The 19480-nt window shown below is 51.4% G+C and overlaps 1 protein-coding gene and 1 pseudogene across 1 annotated transcript; one reads left to right on the top strand and one right to left on the bottom strand.

The window, feature by feature from the left end:
* The first annotated feature begins 5722 nt into the window (after nt 1-5722).
* On the top strand, nt 5723-7911 carry LOC123052183 (thaumatin-like protein 1). The gene is made up of 3 exons (XM_044475287.1): nt 5723-6052; nt 6174-6879; nt 7186-7911. The coding sequence occupies exons 1-3, from the start codon at nt 5998-6000 to the stop codon at nt 7577-7579; spliced, it is 1155 nt and encodes a 384-aa protein (XP_044331222.1). The 5' UTR covers nt 5723-5997; the 3' UTR covers nt 7580-7911.
* Nucleotides 7912-16891: 8980 nt separating this feature from the next.
* Nucleotides 16892-18279, bottom strand: LOC123049054 (uncharacterized; annotated as a pseudogene).
* Between the last annotated feature and the right edge of the window lie 1201 nt (nt 18280-19480).

Genomic DNA, 19480 nt, shown 5'->3' with positions numbered 1-19480 from the left:
GATCTTGGGGAAATCCGCCCCCGACCGCTTCGAGATGATGGCGGCGCCGCAATCGGCGAACTCCCCGGCCGACGGTCCCTGCTGCTTCAAGGAGAAGAAGCGCACCCAGAGGTCGATCGTAGGCTCGACCCCCAGGTACCCCTCACAGAGGGTGACGAAGCCGGAGAGCTGGACGATGGCGCCGGCGCCAAGATGATGCGGCTGGAGCCCGAAGAACTCCAGGAACGCGCGGAAGAAGGTGCTCGCCGGCAGCCCGAACCCGTGCTCGAAGTGCGTGAGGAAGACCACGCGCTCCTGCCCCTCGGGCCGAGGCCTCTGCTCGCCGCGCGGCAGGCGGACGCCGACGTCCGTCTCCCGCGGCAGGCGCCGCATCGCCCGGAGTTGGGTGATGTCCTCGGAGGTGACATTCGAACCCATCCAGGAGCCCGATGGCAGCGACATGATCAAAGGAAGAAGAAGGAAGATGGACGGCGAAGGAGTTCTGCTCGGAGCAGCGGGCGCGGCAGTGCGTCAGTTGCAAAGAGCGGAGCGAGAGCAAAGGGACAGGAGGGCGCGAGTGAGAATAATGTCCGTCGCCCCCTGCCCCCCCCCCCCGATTTATAACCCTCGGTTTGAACGTGGGGAAGTGGGGAAGTGGGATCGTCTGCACACGCCCGTTCCACTACCCCGCAATAAGTGCACACGTACACGCGCAGTAACTGCCCGGGGAAGAGCAACCAGCCCCCGGACGCCGTAATAAATCCGCGCGCTTGGGCTGAGGGCGCGCGGCGGTGGGCCCCAGCCCGTCGCCCGGTCACGTCACGCGAGTGGCCTGTCAGGCCCCTCCGACTTCCATGCACCACGTGGCGCCCGCGCAAAGCCCGAGGGATTGCCCCAAGATTCGGCGGACTTCTCGGTCCCCGCCACGGCCGGGATGCCACGATCCGGTTTCCAAGAAAACCGGCACACAGTGGGTGTTGCCGGACCCGGCGCTCGCAGAATCCACCTTGCTTAAGGGGGAAACTGCGAAGGCCCACTCATCCGAAGACGGCGGACCTTCACAGCTTCGGGGACTACTGTCGGGGGGATGGACCCTGGGCAGGCAACGGAACCCGGATCCTCTTCAAAAAACAACGGGGCTGGCACCGCCCCTCAATACGGCACGCGCTAGGCCCGGCAAGACTAGCCGACCCGGCCAAGCCCCGCAAGCCGGCCAGACTAGCCGACCCGGCAAGACACGTCGACTCGGCCCCAACGACTAGCACAACACAGCCGAACCCGGCACGGCCAAAGCCTCCTCAACAAGCCAGCGCCACCCGTGGCGTGCTATGCAATCCAGCCGCGGGTCAACTCCCATCCCATCCAGGCCGTATGATGGGGACGAGACTTCAATCAACGATGACCGAGGCAACAGTGCCCCGCCCATGCCTCTGGTCAGCAGGAACGTGGCAACAGTGCCCCTCACCTACCCGCTGACCAGGGCCGGCGTGGCTACAGTGCCCCTACCCTCACCGCTGACGACAACAAGCGGCAACCTGACGGAGAGCACTGTACGCGGCTCGACTCGGCCACGCCCTGACGATCGACAAGACAGCGCACAGTCCCCCTAGGCTTGTGGGGCCCGCACCTAGGGGAACCCGGCGAACCACAAGCCCTCAGCGGGACCCAGCCCGGGTCCCCGGACACCGACAATACGGACCCACCGACTTGTAACATTACCATTGTACCCCTGGGGGGTTGGACTATAAAACCCCCCGGGAGCCCACGATCGTTCGAGGGGCGAGCGAGAGGGAAAGCAGAAAACACATACGAGAGAAAAGCAAGCATAGGACTAGCCACAAAACAGCAACACCGGAGAGAAGGAGCAGCCCAAGCCTTGGCCAGTTTCCTTCCTCCTCCATGCAGCTCCAGGAGCAACATTGTACTATCGATCATCCAACTATACTCGGCAGGACTAGGGGTTTATCTCTCCGGAGAGCCCCGAACCTGGGTATGTCCGGCGTCCCACGCCCGCTCATGCCAACCTCGCCTCTGGAGTCCACCAGCGCCCTAGAGCCTCCTCCTCTCTTTAGCCATCCCTTGGCATCTGCCGTGCGCCCACCACGACAACGCGGTTGATGTAGTCGTACGTCTTCACGATTCGACCGATCCTAGCACCGAAAGTATGGCACCTTCGCGATCTGCACACGTTCAGCTCGGTGACGTCTCACGAACTCTAGATCCAGCTGAGGTCGAGGGAGAGTTTCATCAGCACGACGGCGTGATGACGGTGATGATGAAGTTACTGACGCAGGGCTTCTCCTAAGCACTACAACGATATGGCCGAGGTGGAAATCTGTGGAGGGGGGCACCGCACACGGCTAAACAATCAACTTGTGTGTCTTGGGGTGCCCCCCTGCCCCCGTATATAAAGGAGCAATGGGGAAGGCCGGCCAGCCCTCCTTGGCGCGCCCCCAAGAGGGGAATCCTACTAGGACTCCAAGTCCTAGTAGGTTTCCACCAAAAGGAAGAGAGGGGGAAGGAAGGAGAGCTAGAGGGAGAAGGAAAGGGGGCGCCGCCCCCCTTACCTAGTCCAATTCGGACTCAAGGGGGAGGGGGCGCGCGGCCTGCCCTGGCCGCCCATCTCTCTCTCCACTAAGGCCCATCGAGGCCCATCAGTTCCCCTGGGGGTTCCGATAACCCTCCGGCACTACGATTTTATCCGAAACTTCTCCGGAACACTTCCGGTGTCCGAATATAGTTGTCCAATATATCAATCTTTATGTCTCGACCATTTCGAGACTCCTCGTCATGTCCGTGATCACATCCGGGACTCCGAACAACCTTCGATACATCAAAACACATAAACTCATAATACCGATCATCATCGAACGTCAAGCGTGCGGACCCTATGGGTTCGAGAACTATGTAGAAATGACCGAGACTCATCTCCGGTTAATAACCAATAGCGGAACCTGGTTACTCATATTGGTTCCTACATATTCTACGAAGATGTTTATCGGCCAAACCGCATAACAACATACGTTGTTCCCTTTGTCATTGGTATGTTACTTGCCCGAGATTCGATCGTCGGTATCTCAATACCTAGTTCAATCTCGTTACCGGCAAGTCTCTTTACTCGTTCCGTAATGCATCATCCCGTAACTAACTCATTAGTCACATTGCTTGCAAGGCTTATAGTGATGTGCATTACGAGAGGGCCCAGAGATACCTCTCCGACAATCGGAGTGACAAATCCTAATCTCGATCTATGCCAACTCAACAAACACCATCGGAGACACCTGTAGAGCATCTTTATAATCACCCAGTTACGTTGTGACGTTTGATAGCACACTAAGTGTTCCTCCGGTATTCGGGGGTTGCATAATCTCATAGTTATAGGAACATGTATAAGTCATGAAGAAAGCGATAGCAACAAACTAAACGATCAAGTGCTAAGCTAACGGAATGGGTCAAGTCAATCACATCATTCTCTAATGATGTGATCCCGTTAATCAAATGACAACTCATGTCTATGGCTAGGAAACTTAACCATCTTTGATTTACCGAGCTAGTCAAGTAGAGGCATACTAGTGACACTCTGTTTGTCTATGTATTCACACATGTACTAAGTTTTAGGTTAATACAATTCTAGCATGAATAATAAACATTTATCATGATATAAGGAAATATAAATAACAACTTTATTATTGCCTCTAGGGCATATTTCCTTCACCGAATCCTACTAGGAACGGAGTCCTAGTAGGACTCCCCCCTCTTGGCGCGCCCCCCCTTGGGACGGCCTCCTCCTCCTCCCTCCTTTATATACGTGGGCAGGAGGGCACCCCAGAGGCACAACAGTTGTTTCTTAGCCGTGTGCGGTGCCCCCTCCATAGTTTACTACTCCGGTCATAGCGTCGTAGTGCTTAGGCGAAGCTCTGCGCGGATCACATCACCAACACCGTCACCACGCCGTCGTGCTGGCGGAACTCTCTCTCGACCCTCTACTGGATCAAGAGCTTGAGGGACGTCATCGAGCTGAACGTGTGCTGAACATGGAGGTGCCGTATATTCGGTACTTGGATCGGTTGGATCGTGAAGACGTTCGACTACATCAACCGTGTTGACATAACGCTTTCGCTTTCGTCTACGAGGGTACGTGGACACACTCTCCCCTCTCGTTGCTATGCATCTCCTAGATAGATCCTGCGTGATCGTAGGAATTTTTTTGAATTACTACATTCCCCAACAGATCTGCACCGTGCTTCAGTTGGCGGTCTCGCGATCCTGGTCGGTACATCAGTTGGATGTCTCCAACGCCTTCTTGCACGGTCATCTTGCCGAGCAGGTGTTCTGTGAGCAGCCCACTGGCTTCGTCGACGCCGAGCATCCGGACTTCGTGTGCTTGCTCTCTCGTTCTCTTTATGGGTTGAAGCAAGCGCCACGGGCTTGGTACGAGCGTATCGCAGCCTTCCTGCAATCTATGGGCTTTCGTTCTACTCGCTCCGATGCCTCACTCTTTGTGTATCATCAGGGAGCTGACACTGCATATCTGCTGCTCTACGTCGACGACATCATCCTCACGGCGTCCGCCCCCGAGCTCCTTCAGCGGCTCACGGCTCGTCTTCGTGATGAGTTCGCCCTCAAGGACTTGGGGCCCCTGCACTACTTCCTTGGTGTTGAGGTGGTCCGCCGCGCTGACGGCTTCTTTCTGCATCAGCAGAAATACGACCACGAGCTTCTGGATCGCGCTGGTATGCTTAACTGCAAGCCAACGTTCTATCGCTCCATTGTTGATGCTTTACAGTACCTGCGCCGACACGCCCGGATCTACAGTATGCTATTCAGCAGGTGTGCCTCCATATGCACGCCCCGCGTGACTCCCATTGGACCTTGGTGAAGCGTATTCTCCGATACATACGCGGCACTATGTCTTTGGGACTCACCCTGACGGCCTCCTCCACCGACCTCATTGCCTACTCGGACGCTGACTGGGTCGGCTGCCCCGACACCCGACGCTCTACGTCCGGCTACTGCGTCTACCTCGGGCCCTCGCTGATCTCTTAGTCCTCCAAGCGACAGCCCACGGTCTCCCGCTCCAGCGTCGAGGCCGAGTATCGGGCCGTGGCTAATGCCGTGGCTGAATGCTCTTGGATCCGTCAGCTGCTCCAGGAGTTGCTTTGTGACGTCCACAAGGCCACTCTTGTCTACTGCGATAATGTCAGCGCGGTCTACCTCTCCGCCAACCCGGTGCACCATCGTCGTACGAAGCATATTGAGCTCGATATTCACTTTGTGCGTGAGCAGGTTGCGCTTGGCCGTGTTCGGCTTCTCCACGTTTCGACGACGCAACAGTTTGCAGACGTGATGACTAAGGGATTGCCTATTCCCATCTTCGAGGAGTTTCGGTCCAGTCTCTGTGTCTGCGGCGACGCTTCGACTGCGGGGGGTGTTGAATATATATGTGTTGCATGTATTATGTATATCCTGACCCACCTTCTAGTTGTGTATAGTTGAAGTTGAGGCCTGCTTGTACTCTATATATACGTGCACCTGCACCTATCAATACAACGACTATTGTATTGCCAAAGTGTCCTTCTACAGTTCGGACAAATAGTGTGTCCGTGATAGGGACGGCGTTGGGACGACGTAATCAAATCCATATGTAGATAGTTTCGCCTTTTATCGAAGGAAAATCATCTTTCACGGCGGGCAGCAGTTTCGCGAGCCAGCCCAATCAGAATAGAATTTACCGTACGTGTGCCCATGCTCGATGCCACCGGGGTACCCAAACAAAGGCTAAAGTAAAGTTCATCGGGAGCCACACTAAAGATTCCCCCTCCCCTATCCTTTCTCCCTCTCTTTCCTGGGCGCCCATTGCCCTCATCTTTCTCCGTCTCCTCCAAATCAACCGACTGTCACACTACCACACACCATTACCAGTTGCTGAAGAGTGAGAGTGAGCAGTAGGCGCGGTGCTCTGTCCTGACATTGCACGCGCTTGTCCCTCTGCATTGCGTTTGCTAGCAGCTATCCTCGATGGGGCTGCCGGGATGCATCGCCGTCATTGTGCTCCTTCTGATTTCATGGAGAGGTAAATAGATTTGCGGTAAATCGATGCTTCCTGGTTTCTTCTTTGCTTGGTGCGAGTGAGGTTCGGTAATGTAATGGCGGGGGAGCTGACGCGGCGCGCTGTGTTTCTTGGTGGTGTGCAGAGGGGGAGGCGGCGATGTTCACGTTCGTCAACCGGTGCGCGGACACGGTGTGGCCGGGCGTCCTGTCCAACGCCGGCACCGCGCGGCTCGGCACCACGGGGTTCGAGCTCCCGCCGGGCGCGTCGCGCGCGGTGCCGGCGCCCTCGGCCTGGTCCGGCCGTCTCTGGGCCCGCACCGGATGCGCGCAGGACGGCGCCACGGGGCGGCTCGTCTGCGCCACCGGCGACTGCGGCTCCGGCACGGCTGAGTGCGCCGGCGCTGGCGCCGCGCCCCCCGCGACGCTGGCAGAGTTCACGCTCGACGGGACGGGCGGGCTGGACTTCTACGACGTCAGCCTGGTGGACGGGTACAACCTGCCGGTGCTGGTGGAGCCGTCCTCCGGGGAGCGCCCAGGCGGCGCGTCGAGCGCCGGGTCCTGCGCTTCGGCGGGGTGCGCGGCGGACCTGAACGCGATGTGCCCCGCCGAGCTCCGGTCCGGCGGCGGCGCGGCCTGCCGGAGCGCGTGCGACGCGTTCGGGCGGCCCGAGTACTGCTGCAGCGGCGCGTACGCCAACCCCGGGACGTGCCGGCCGACGTCCTACTCGCAGGTATTCAAGATGGCGTGCCCGCGCTCCTACAGCTACGCCTTCGACGACCCCACCTCCACCTTCACCTGCGCCGGCGGCCCCGACTACACCGTCACCTTCTGCCCCGGCGCCACCCCGAGGTCAGCCTCACTCTCAGTCCCAGCACTCCTCCATTTGACCTTCCAAGTCTGGATCTGGTTGGTTCTTGCCTTGCCAAGGGGGGTTGATCCGTTGAAGAGATTAGTGTCTTCCGTATGATTAAAATGGAAAAGCATAGGAAGAGATCTGCAGATCTGAATCTAGGCAAGATATTTTAGCTTAGCAGCAGAGCAGGGTGGACACAAAAGACGAGCTTTTTTCGCCGTTATGTGCATTTGGTTTACTGTTTCCGCCATTCCCGTGACCTCACCATGTGCCCTTGTTCTGTCCTTTTGTCACACGAGCAGCCAGAAGTCGACCACGGTGCCGGCGATTAATCCGGTGCCGGCGGCCACGACGCCGACGCAGACGACCCCAACGCCGACGACGGTGCCTCGGATGGAGACGCCGACGACGATGCCTGCGACGGATACGCCGGCAACGATGCCAGGGATGACGTTCACGGACGCCAACCAGGACAGCATGCCGATGCCGATGGGCGGCGAGGCCGGCACTGGCGGTGGCGGTGGCGGCGGCATCCAGGGGCAGGGCGTGATCCTCGGGGGCGCCAGCAGCGACGCCTGGCTCGCCAACATGGCCACCGGCGACGTGACTGGCGCGGCAGCGACACCACCGCCGGCAGCCTCCGGGCGGCTAGTCGCCGCGCCATTGGTGCTGCTCGCGCTCCATCTGCTGCGATAGATGGAGGTCGGCGGAACACTGATTGATCGGTGCGATGCGTTCGGGTGAAAAGAAAGAGGGATTGGTTGTAGGATTAGATTTGGAGAAACCATTGTAACATTCCGTGTTGATGGGATTTTGTTGTATGTACTCGTAGGAGATTGTTGGTTAAACTGATGTTTTAGCTTAGTTCAGCTCCGGTATAATCATTGTAACTCAACCGAGGCTGCCGACGGGCATCCCTGACCGAGAGAACGCAGGGACATTTAGGCGGTGTTTGTTTCAGTCAGTCTCGGGGACCAGATTCAGCCTTTTGAAACAAAACTGCTGTTCGAATCAGCTTTGAAAAATCAGCCAAAATCTGATTCGAGCAATTTCCCCGATGTACTCCCTCCGTTTCTAAATATAAGCTTTTTTAGATATTTCAATATAAACTACATACAAAACAAATGAGTTAATCTATGTTCTAAAATACATTTATATACATCTATATATACTCCGTATTAAAATCTCTAAAAAGTTTTATATTTAGAAATGGAGGGAGTACTTCAGTGCCAGATAGCACAATGAAAGCAGATTCGAGTACCGGATTATGGCTGATTCATACATGCTACGGGTTGGAATGAAAAACCGTCATATACCACGTATAGGAGGAATATATAAATGATTTAAATTAAAAGTATACAAAAACAATGAGAAAGTCTTAATACTTATACACTTTCTTTTTGCGAGAAATTTCCAATCTATTCATCTTCAATCATGGCAGTACAAAGAACAACAAAGGTAATAAAAATTACAACCATGTCCATGGACCACCTAGCGACGATTACAAGCACTGGAGCGAGCCAAAGGCGTGCCGCCGTCATCGCCCCTCCCTCACCGGAGCCGGGCAAACCTTATTGTAGTAGATAGTCGTGAAGTTGTCGGGCCAAGGCCCCACAGGCCCACCGCACCAGAGTAGCAACCATCGCCGATGAAGAAAGTCGTAGATCAGAAGGATCAAACCTGTAAACACCTAAACGAAGATGAACAGAGACCGGATCCAGATAGGTCCACCGAAGACCCGCACCGATCGAATCCCGCAAGATCCAACGGAGACAAACCTCCACACGTCCTCCGACGATGCTAGACGCACCATCGGGACGGAGATAGAACGTGTGAGACATTATTCCTACTAAGGGACATCACCGCCGCACACAGCCCCAACCAAGACACTGGCTCTAACAAGAACGAGAACGGGGTCCCTCCAGCCGGCGGGGGGCCGAGATCCTCTGCACCTCCATGGCCTAGAGGCCATAGGAGATGGGACGGACCGGCGGCGCCGACGGGAGGAGAAGTATTAACTAGCATTAAGAATCTTAATCTCTAGTGGTTAGCTAAATACTTATATACACTTTAAGCATAGATAAGACACTAAAATAATACTAAAATAAGCCAGATAAATCACTAATAAGCATATGCCTCATCTCATAAACAAAGATGACATTCACTTACAACTTCCTAAATGATAAGTGCCACACGTGTGGCACGAAGCAATCTGGTCCTGACATTTTTTACAATTAAAATTGCTATCCGAAAAGAGAAAAAAAAACAAAGAAAAAACTTGTCATCCAAAAAAAAATTGTCATGCTTGACAACTGAAGTTGCCATCCTCACATCACTAAAATTTCCATAAAAAATGTTCGGAATTGCCATGTGTTTGTGTTACACGTGTGGCATTTATCAGAGTCCTAAACTTTACACATAAATTGAATATCAGTATTTAAATATGTCGGATTATCCTTTTAAAAATAGACTCGGAATAATAGTAGTATCATATCCTATACCGTATCCTATCAGTCAGACGGTTCAGATGTCAAAAATCTCTTACCGTAGCTTATAAAAATGGATTCGGAAGTGGATTCAATAAAAAATTATCCTAACCAATTTCATTCTTTTTTTAGACCGAAGACTCAAAAAGAGCTCGACTTTGAATTAACGAAGCCATTAACCAGCTAGGAATTACAAGATCACAGCCAACGACACAACGCCACACACACATGCAACAATCAAGTGACCGAGACACACAATAACCAATATGTTCATAACCCGCAAGAAGATCAAAATAAAAACGATATGATGAATACCTACTTGTACTTAGTTACCAACAAAGCCGTTCCTTACATCAAAGTTGAGGAAGTTACCAAAATGGTGCATAACCAACTCAACATCGCTAGATCAAAGTTCATAAATAACCAGGACTCGGAAGAACCTAGAACAGTTCATGAGGCAGTACTTAACTAACCCTTACAAAGGCATGAGCCATCAGTCCATGGATAAGTAGTTAACATTCACATCTACTTACGGAAGTTCTTCCTCCACGTCCAGATTTACGCCACCTAGTTCATCGCCTGAAGGAACAGGCAAGCGGGTACCTAGCTGCTGTGTTAACTTCATGGCACTGCAGAAGTGTGGGCAGTCTGCTTTACTTTCAGGAACACCGTTGCTGCGGAACCATTTTGCCCAAGCTTTGCTAAGCTTTGATCTTGTCTCCGTCTCTTTCTTGAATATCACGTCGATTCGAGTTTGTGTCAGTACCCGGCTTGGCACAAGACCTGTATCGATTCCTTGAACTCTGCTGCTTGACTTATCTAGCATATCTGTGGTGCGAGAAGAATAAAGGATTAAACCCCATGTTACGGCTGCTGCAATGTCCCCAATCCCAGATAATGATTCTACATTACGGATACTGCTAATGGAAAACCACAAATCTGCTATTAATTGATATACCCAAGTCCCAAGTGGCCAATGTCTAACTGACTAGACACGTAAATCAAGATGCATGTATTTTACCTCCTGGTATGGTTCGGGTCGAGGCAGCTGCGGCATTGTCTCCTACCGCTCCTGCTCCCCTTGAAGCAGGAACCATGATGCTGCCATCCTTCGCCAGAGATCTGGAGATGCCACCAACTCTTCTTTCGCATACTGACAGGTCACTCACTAGCAGGGAGAACTGATGTCAGATTGAGAAAATGGAAAACGAAGTGATGAGAAGGGAGACTAAGAAGATGCAAGAGGATGCACTCAGACCCGTGTCTCAAGTCTGAGTGTGAATAGGTGATAAGCTTTGCACATATATGATACAAAAACTCCTAGTGACATTTTCACGCCATGAGTCATGGGATGTGAACCCATCTACTAGTAAATTTAATCAATTTTCCATGCTGTATGCAGTACGTACATGAATTAACGAAAACTAGCTTACAATAACATAAAACACCAGATTTTTTTAAGGGGGGGGGGGGGGGGGGGGGGGGGCAACAGGTATGGCCGAAAACCAGCAGTAACCGGCTGATTATAGGAATGCCTTTTACTCACACTCACACACACACACACTGAGTCAGTAATCTGACATTCAAACACCACAAGATATGAAAGATGTGAAAATGATGGAAGGCACACGGGATTGGACAAATGAGAAACAGACAATGCCAATAAAAATTAAATGAGCCTCTTTGGATAATGTCAATGAACACACCAGATTGAACAATTGAAATGGCAACATCAGAAAGAAGTATCCAAGATCTGAATGCTGAAAAGCTTTCACTTAGACTTGCACCAGGTCTCTTCAACAGAAGATAAAGAAAGTTAATTATTAATATAAGTTTATTCGTATTACGGATGTATGATTAATAGAAAGATTTCTGCAGGAACACTATAACACAGAAACTCCACCTATGTTGTCTCAACATAACCGGTCCCAAGCCCGGGTAAAGGAGGATGGTTGTGATAGGCTTGGTGAGCGAGCGTCAAAACTCAGCCACTCTTATGGAGATGAAACCCAGAAGAACATCGTTGGGGTGTAACCCTCCCAACGATGTGCCATACCGGAACCCGGTGTGATGTCAAATGGGCAAGGGCTGGGCTGTCACCCCCTTGGCGGTGCGCCGTATCTTGATCTGGATAGGGTGACAAGTGAGCAAGGATCGTGTCGACGCATCCTTACTGGCGTGCTACATCGACGCCCGGGTATAGTGAAAAATGAGCAATGGCCTTCGCATTTGACTCGACGAGTGCAAAGGGTAAGGAAGCTACCCGGGCCTAGTAGGATCACTTGGGTAGTTGAAACGTGTGGTCCCTGACAAGTAAGCTACAGGAGCTAGTTGATACAGCGGTGAAGAGAGGTGTTGATATCCTTTGCATCCAAGAAACCAAATGAAGGGGACAGAAGGCGAAGGAGGTGGAGGATGCCAGCTTCAAGTTGTGGTACACGGGGATAACTGCAAACAGAAATGGAGTAGGCATCTTGATCAACAAGAGCCTCAAGTATGGAGTGGTAGACGTCAATAGGCATAGGGACCAAATTATCCCGGTCAAGCTGTAGTTGCGGACTTAGTTCTCAATGTCATCAGTGCATATGCCTCACAAGTAGACCACAATGAGAACACCAAGAGGGAGTTCTAGGAGAGTTATTTGCCCAAAACCACCACACTTAGGGCTAGAGTAACAACTTGGTACCACATTTGAACCAGGGCACAAAAAACCACAAAAATGCGCCTAATCTGTAATGCGGAGCACTGATAGTCTGATAAGCTTGCGAAAACAGCGAAACTGACAAGTTGGGCCCGCATGTCGGGCTGACATGGCGACGACTAAAAGCTTTAACCAGCTGACGTGGCAATGAGATGTGGGCCCCCCGTCAATGACTAGACGGTCATCTTCTTCCCATATCTCTTTCTTTGAGGCATTCCATCGAACAGCTTTTGGGCGCCAATCATTTTCCTCTCGCCGGAGAGAGTGAGCAGCGGTAGCTCGTCCGCGTCTCCATGGAGCACCGGTGGGGTAGATGTTCTCACGCCAGGACGGAAGGAGGCCCGCGGACTCCACCGCTGATGGCGAAGACGGCGCGAGGTCCCCCGTGGCGAGAGCGAGCTCGCCGTCGACCAACATAAGCACAAACTATCCTATCGGCGGCTCCGGCCGGCGCGGCGCGAGACGTGCGTGCGAGAGGTCCCATGAGAACGCGTTGGGGTGGCCGGGCACGCTGGGTCATGGCACCCTGACAACGGCTCCGGTGGCCGGGCGGTGTAGCAAGGCCGGCACGAGCAGCTGCAGCCGACTGAGGCGGCCATCCACGGGCTGCGGTGGTCGCGTCCTAGCCGGCACGAGCAGCTGCAGCCGACTGAGGCGGCCATCCATGTTCCATGTACAGCCGAAGAGCAGCGCCGCCGCCGCGTGCCAGGCCGACTCGCCGGCCAATGAGCAGCGTCCCGCCCCGCCGCGCGCCCAGGCCGACGAGCAGTACAGGACCTGGCCGCGTCCTGGCTGGATACTCCCCTCGAAGCAGGCGAAGAGCAGCACCGCTGCCGCGTGCCCAGGCCGGCTCGCCAGCCAACGAGCAGCGCCCCGCCCCGCCCCCGCGCCTGCAGCTAGCACGAGCGCACGCCTGTGGTCCCTTGTGACCATGGGGAGGAGGGGTGCGACGACACGGATGGAGGCTCGTGGCCAACGCCATGGCAGCGGTGCTCTGGCCTGCTAGGTGCCCATAAAATGTTTGTTGAAATGCCCATGGAAAAAAGGAGAAAGAAGTAAAAAAGAAAAAGAAAACAAATACTTGAGTCATTGACAGGTGGGACCTATGTCCAACTCATCATATTGTCCACATAAGCACGCCACGTCAGCCCGACATGCGGGCCCAACTTGTCAGTTCCGCTGTTTTCGCGGCCAAATTCCAGCATCAATGCTCCGCGTTACAGATTAGACGCATTTTTGGTGGTTTTTTGTGCCCTGGTTCAAATGTGGTATCAAGTTGTTACCCTAGCCTCAAGTGTGGTGGTTTTGGGTAAATAACTCGTTCTAGGAAGGTCTGGAGGACATAGTTAGGAGTGCACCTATTGGCTAGAAGCTCTTCATAGGAGGAGACCTCAATGGCCACATGGATACATCGAACACAGGTTTTGAAGGGGTGCATGGGGACTTTGGCTATGGCATCAGGAATCAAGAAGGATATGTCTTAAGCTTCGCTCTAGCCTTCGACATGATCGTAGCTAACACCCTCTTTAACGAGAGAATCACATCTAGTGACTTTTAGTAGTGGTCAACACTCTAGCAAGATTGATTTCGTCCTCTCGAGAATGGAAAACAGGCGTGCTTGCCTAGATTGTAAGGTCATGCCTGGAGAGAGTATTGTCCCTCAACATAAGCTTGTGGTGTCTGACTTCCGCTTTCGGATTCGTGTCCAGCGGGATAAGCGTGCCAAAGTCACTAGAACGAAGTGGTGGAAGCTCAACCGGGAGGTAACTCAGGCTTTCGAGGAGAGGATCATTAAGGAGGGCCCTTGGGAGTAAGGAGGTGATGCAGACAATACGTGGATGAAGATGGTGACTTGGATTCGTAAGGTGGCTTCGGATGAGTTTGGAGTGACCAGGGGAAGTAGAAGCAAAGCTAAAGATACCTGGTGGTGGAACAATGATGTCCAGAAGGCTATTCAGGAGAAGAAAGAATGTTTCAGACGCCTACTCCTGGACAGGAGTGCAAACAACATAGAGAAGTACAAGGTGGCAAAGAAGGTGCAAAGCGAGCTGTGAGTGAAGCAAGGGGTCGGGCGTTAAGTACCTCTACCAACGCTTAGACACGAAGGAAGGCGAAAGGGGCATCTATAAGATGGCCAAGATCTGAGAGAGGAAAGCGAGGGATGTCGACCAAGTCAAATGCATCAAGGACGGAGCAGATCAGCTCCTGTTGAAAGACGAGGAGATTAAGCATAGATGGTGGGAGTACTTCGACAAGTTGTTCAATGGAGAGAATGAGAACTCTACCATTGAACTGGACAACTCCTTTGATGCTACCAATAGGCATATTATGTGGCGAATCCAGGAGTCTGAGCTTAGGGAGGCTTAAAAGGCTGAAAGGAGGCAAGGCAATGGGCCCTCATTGTATTCCCATTGAGGTGTCGAGAGGCCTCAGAGACATAGCGATAGTATGGCTAATTAAGCTTTTCAACCTCATTTTTTGGGCAAACAAGATGCGGAGTATATTAGTACCAATCTTCAAGAACAAGGGGATAGCTCAAAGCTATACTAATTACCGTGGAATTAAGCTGATGAGCCATACAATCAATGTTTTCGAGTCGATGAGTCGATGGGTCGCTCGGAGGGGGCGACTCTAGACTAGTCGTGACTAGTCTAGACTCACGGTCGACGAGTCGACATGGCGACGAGTCGACGTGAGTTAAGCAGCAGGCAGTCATGGGAGGAGCACAAGTGCACAGCAGCAACAGCAACCAGGGGAGGAGGGGAGGAGCACACCACCAGCAGCAGAACCAGGGGCAACTGAGAGATGGGCCACTAGTTATGCACTTCCCTGTGGTCCAAAAGCCCATCTAGTAGCTATATATTACACCTCAAAAAAATCTAGTAGCTATATACTCCTCCCGTGACCTAATCCACCATCCACACTCCCTCCTCCCTCACCACAGCCGCCACACATTATGTTGCCACTCTCTTGCCACCAGTCCACCACTCCTCCTCCCAGTGATGGATCTCTCAACTCCCCCGCAGCAGCTCTCTTGCCACCGCTCCTCCTCCCAGCCCGCTCCTCTTGCAGCTGCAGCTTCAGCAGCAGCGGCGGCGGCGGCTAGCGCTGCAGCGGGGGCGCAGAAGCAGCAGCAGCGAGGCAGCACAGCAGCAGCAGCACGGCGGGAGAGTGCTCCAGATCCAGCGCTGCCTCGAATTGTTTGACCCAAAAACCGCGACTAGTCGAGACTAGTCGTGCGAGTCGCTCGACTCATCCCAGGAGTCGAGTCGAGAGGCTGAGTCGGCCCTGGAACAGCGACTCGTCGACTAGTCGACGACTAGTCGCGACTAGTCGAGCGACTCAAAATCCATGCATACAATAAAGGTATGGGAGACAGTCATTGAGCACCTCTTAAGAAGAATGGCAAGCGTGACCAAAATTCTGTTTGATTTCATGCCTAGGAGGTCAACCATGGAAGCCATTTTCTTGGTATGACAACTTACGAAGAGATACATGGAGCAAAAGGACTTCATATAGTGTTCATTGGCTTGGAGAAGGCCTACGATAAGATACCGTGGAATGTCATGTGGTGGTTCATGGACAAACACAAAGTCCCAACAAAGTACATTACCCACATCAAGGACATGTACATAACGTCATGACAAGTGTTCGAACAAGTGATGGCGACACTGATGACTTCCCGATTAAAATAGGACTACACCAAGGGTCAGCTTTAAGCCCTTAACCATTTGCTTTGATGACGGATGAGGTCATAAGGGATATACAAGTAGATGTCCCATGGTGTATGCTCTTTGCGGATGATGTGGTGTTAGTCAATGATAGTCAGCCGGGGGCTAATAGAAAGTTAGAGCTATGGAGAAAAACCTTGGAACCGAAAGGTTTTAGGCTTACTAGAACTAAAACTGAGTACATGGGATGCGGTTTCAGTACTACTAGAGACGAGGAGGAGCAGGTTAGCCTTGATGGGCAGGTGATACTTCAAAAGGACACCTTACGATATTTGGGGTCAACGGGCATGGTGATACAAATGAAGATGCGAGCCATCGAATCAAAGCCGGATGAATGAAGTAGCGCCGAGCTTCTGGACAAGAGAGTGCCACAAGAGGTGTAGCGGATATGTGCATGTTGAGATGAATATGTGGCCACACAAAAGGATCGAGTTCGGAATGATGATATACATGCTAGAGATGTAGTAGCACCAATTGAAGAGAAGCTGTCCAACATCGGCTGAGATGGTTTTGGCATATTCGGCTCAGGCCTCCAGAAGCTCCAGTGCACAGCCGACGGCTAAAGCGTGGTGATAATGTCAAGAGAGGTCGGGGTAGACCAAACTTGACATGGGAGGAGTCCGTAAAGAGAGATCTGAAGGACTAGAATATCACGAAAGAACTAGCTATGGGCAGGTGTGCATGGAAGTTAGCTATCCACGTGCCAGAACCATAAGTTGGTTTCGAGATCTTATGGTTTCAGCTCTAGCCTACACCAACTTGTTTGGGAGTAAAGGCTTTGTTGTTGATGAACACTATATCTCATAAACAAATTGAATAAAGAAAATTACTAGCTTTATGCTTCGAAATGGTCCAAACAACCCACTAAATTGCTTAACTATAATATCAAACATTAGAGTATAAACTTAATTTTAGCTTGTATCTCGCGAATGTCCAACTGCCAGATGCAGCCCATCCTCAAAAGATTTGTAATATTGGTGCATACGAACGGACATAACCATCATATAATGCATGTATAGAAAGAAAGCAATATGCTTTTTACTTTAACGGTTTTGCCAGATTCTGTAATGGATTTGTACACAATGTCATAGAATAAATTAGTTAAAACTGCTTCCTCTCTCTGAAGATGACAACAGAGTACAGTTAATCAGTTACAAATACTTTGCCACAATGAAGGTATTCCAGCAACCAAGTGCAATTTTGTGTGTGGCTATTTCCATGTTTCTGTTTTCTGGAAATGTGAAGAGCTAAATACCTGCAGTATAGAAGCTTTTGTATGGATAATAGGCGGTGGTCGTGAAATTATCTTTGCCAAGATTTCTGAACTGCATTGTCTCAAGCTGAATGATGCAGACACCAATATCTGTCCTTACATAAATCGCACGATCATCTTCATCATACCCCAACACGAGATTATCCGTTCCTCCTATAGGCCCTAGACCAAGGATCGTGTTCAATTGAAAGGTCTTCTGCAGCACCCATCCGGCAACACCATCACAATCGACCTTCCTCTCCCACATTTCGAATTTTTGGTGTTCCAAGACAGCAAGGCCAAAACTGCCATCATCTGTCGACATGATCTTAAAGCTGCTCCAGCAGCTATAATACCTGAACAAATCCGGCATCTCGATATTAACTAGGCTATGCCTATCTAAATCAAACTTGAGTATGCCATCCTCATTGCCATCAAACACCCAATAAACAGAATCCCCTACAAGGGTGCTGGGACGGCTCAGCTCACACATATACCGAATTGCTGCTGTTGAGATGAGCTCACCCCATGTTCCGGTCTCCGATGAGTAGACAGAGGCAAATGCTCGTTTATTGTCATCGTGGATACCTATCAAGACCACCTGAAATGGGCTGGTGTGGCAATCGCCGTGCACGTGGCCTTCGTCGCCGGCAACGCAAATCACGGCGGCGTTGAAGACGCCAATATCCTTCTCGTCAAACACTGGTGGAACGACCACATGACGGCGGCCTCCGGTGGCGGGGTCAAACAGCATGACCTCACGTAGCTGGGTGGTCGAAGAAGACGACGCGTCCATGGCGGCAGTCGAACAAGTCCATGTACATGCTGAGGATGTCCGGAGGGAAGAAGCGCTCGTGCGGGATGTGGTCTGGAGGGTCGAGATCGGACCTGAAGTAGGGGTGCCCGGTGTGGCCCATGACGAGGCCGAGGAGGGGAGGTTTCCGGTGGTGGTCGCGGAAGCCGCGGAGGAATTGGGGGTCGCGGACGACGCCGCGCCATTGCTTGCAGACGACAGAGACGCGGGGAATGGTGGAGGGCTGAGGCGGGAGGAGCAGGAAAATCTTCCGGAGGAGGTCTTCGTCTTCCAGCGCCGCCGGTGGCGAGGCGGGGCGAGCGCGGCGGCGGCTGCGGCGGCGGGCCATGTTGTCGTCGACTGGATGTGGTGTTGGGGTGTGGAGTAGTAGACTGTCGACTGTGCGGCATCGTCCGTCGAGGTTTTCAGCCTCTTTTCAGCCAGGGGCGAAGAACAAGGCCCATGAGATGTCTAATTCTAGTGCTCTTTTTTTTCCTTCTCCAGTGTTTTACTTTGGTTGAATCTCCATTTGCCTCATTCTGTACCAATGGTAACGTGCGCTTTGCTGCGCCATTGTTTCTATTCGATCACGCACTTTGATGCATTCAAAGCTAGTTGCACACGCACTGCCGATCATGAATTTTTCTCACAGCAGGCACCATGATTGACATCATAGTCTTTCTGGAAAAAAGAGAATAGCATGACATTTTTATACTAAAATTGCAGCTGACTTCCTAAGAAAAAATGAAATCGGAGGTTTTGTTGCCAGATAAACGACATCAGAGTTATCATCACATGTATTCATATAACTGAATATGCGTGCACAACATCGATGCAAAGGTGTGATTATCAACCATTCAATCCCATGTACACAAAAAATATCAATGTTGGGGATATCGCTTATCGAAAACTTATCGGTCGACCCATGATAAGGGGCAAATCGGACAGTTATCGGCATATCGGCCGATTTATCACCATATCGGTTGATTTATCGGCCGATTTATCTTATCAGTCAGACAACGATAAGCGATAAATTGGCCGATTTATCGGAATATCGAAAGATATCTTAAACAGTGAAAAATATCATTCCAAAAACATTTGTGGCGGATAAGGCCTAAGAAGAAATGTATTGTAGAATTTTTACCATCAAACTATGTTAAAATAGGTATTTCAAACCGAATAGTGGGAGCATCATTCTGCGACATGTCTACTTCTGGTGCATAGGCAATCTAGGCTCATTTAAATTTCATATGTTTCTTGAAATAAATAATTCTAAAAAAACATAGAGCATCCATCATATTTCATTACCCGTATCTTCACTCTGTAACCTAAACTCAAACCTAACGTTCCTAACTCAAAGTATGAACCTTCATATCAAAGAAGACTTTGATTCATATCAAAAAGCTATTCGAATCAGCTTTGAAAAATCAGCCAAAATTTGATTCGAGCAATTTTCATTGTATTTGGCTAAAGCACATTCTGATGTACTTCAGTGCCAAAAAGCATAACGAATACATAGCCGTAAAGGTGAAGCCCAAACAAACAAGGCCTTATGCACACACGGTGGCCAACCAACAAGACACTGATGGCTCCAAGATGATGACTCCAACGAGGGAAACAATGGCAAAACATGG

The sequence above is a fragment of the Triticum aestivum genome, chromosome 2D (genome assembly GCF_018294505.1).
Source record: "Triticum aestivum cultivar Chinese Spring chromosome 2D, IWGSC CS RefSeq v2.1, whole genome shotgun sequence".
Taxonomy (NCBI): domain Eukaryota; kingdom Viridiplantae; phylum Streptophyta; class Magnoliopsida; order Poales; family Poaceae; genus Triticum; species Triticum aestivum.
This window is presented reverse-complemented; position numbering and strand designations above follow the sequence as displayed.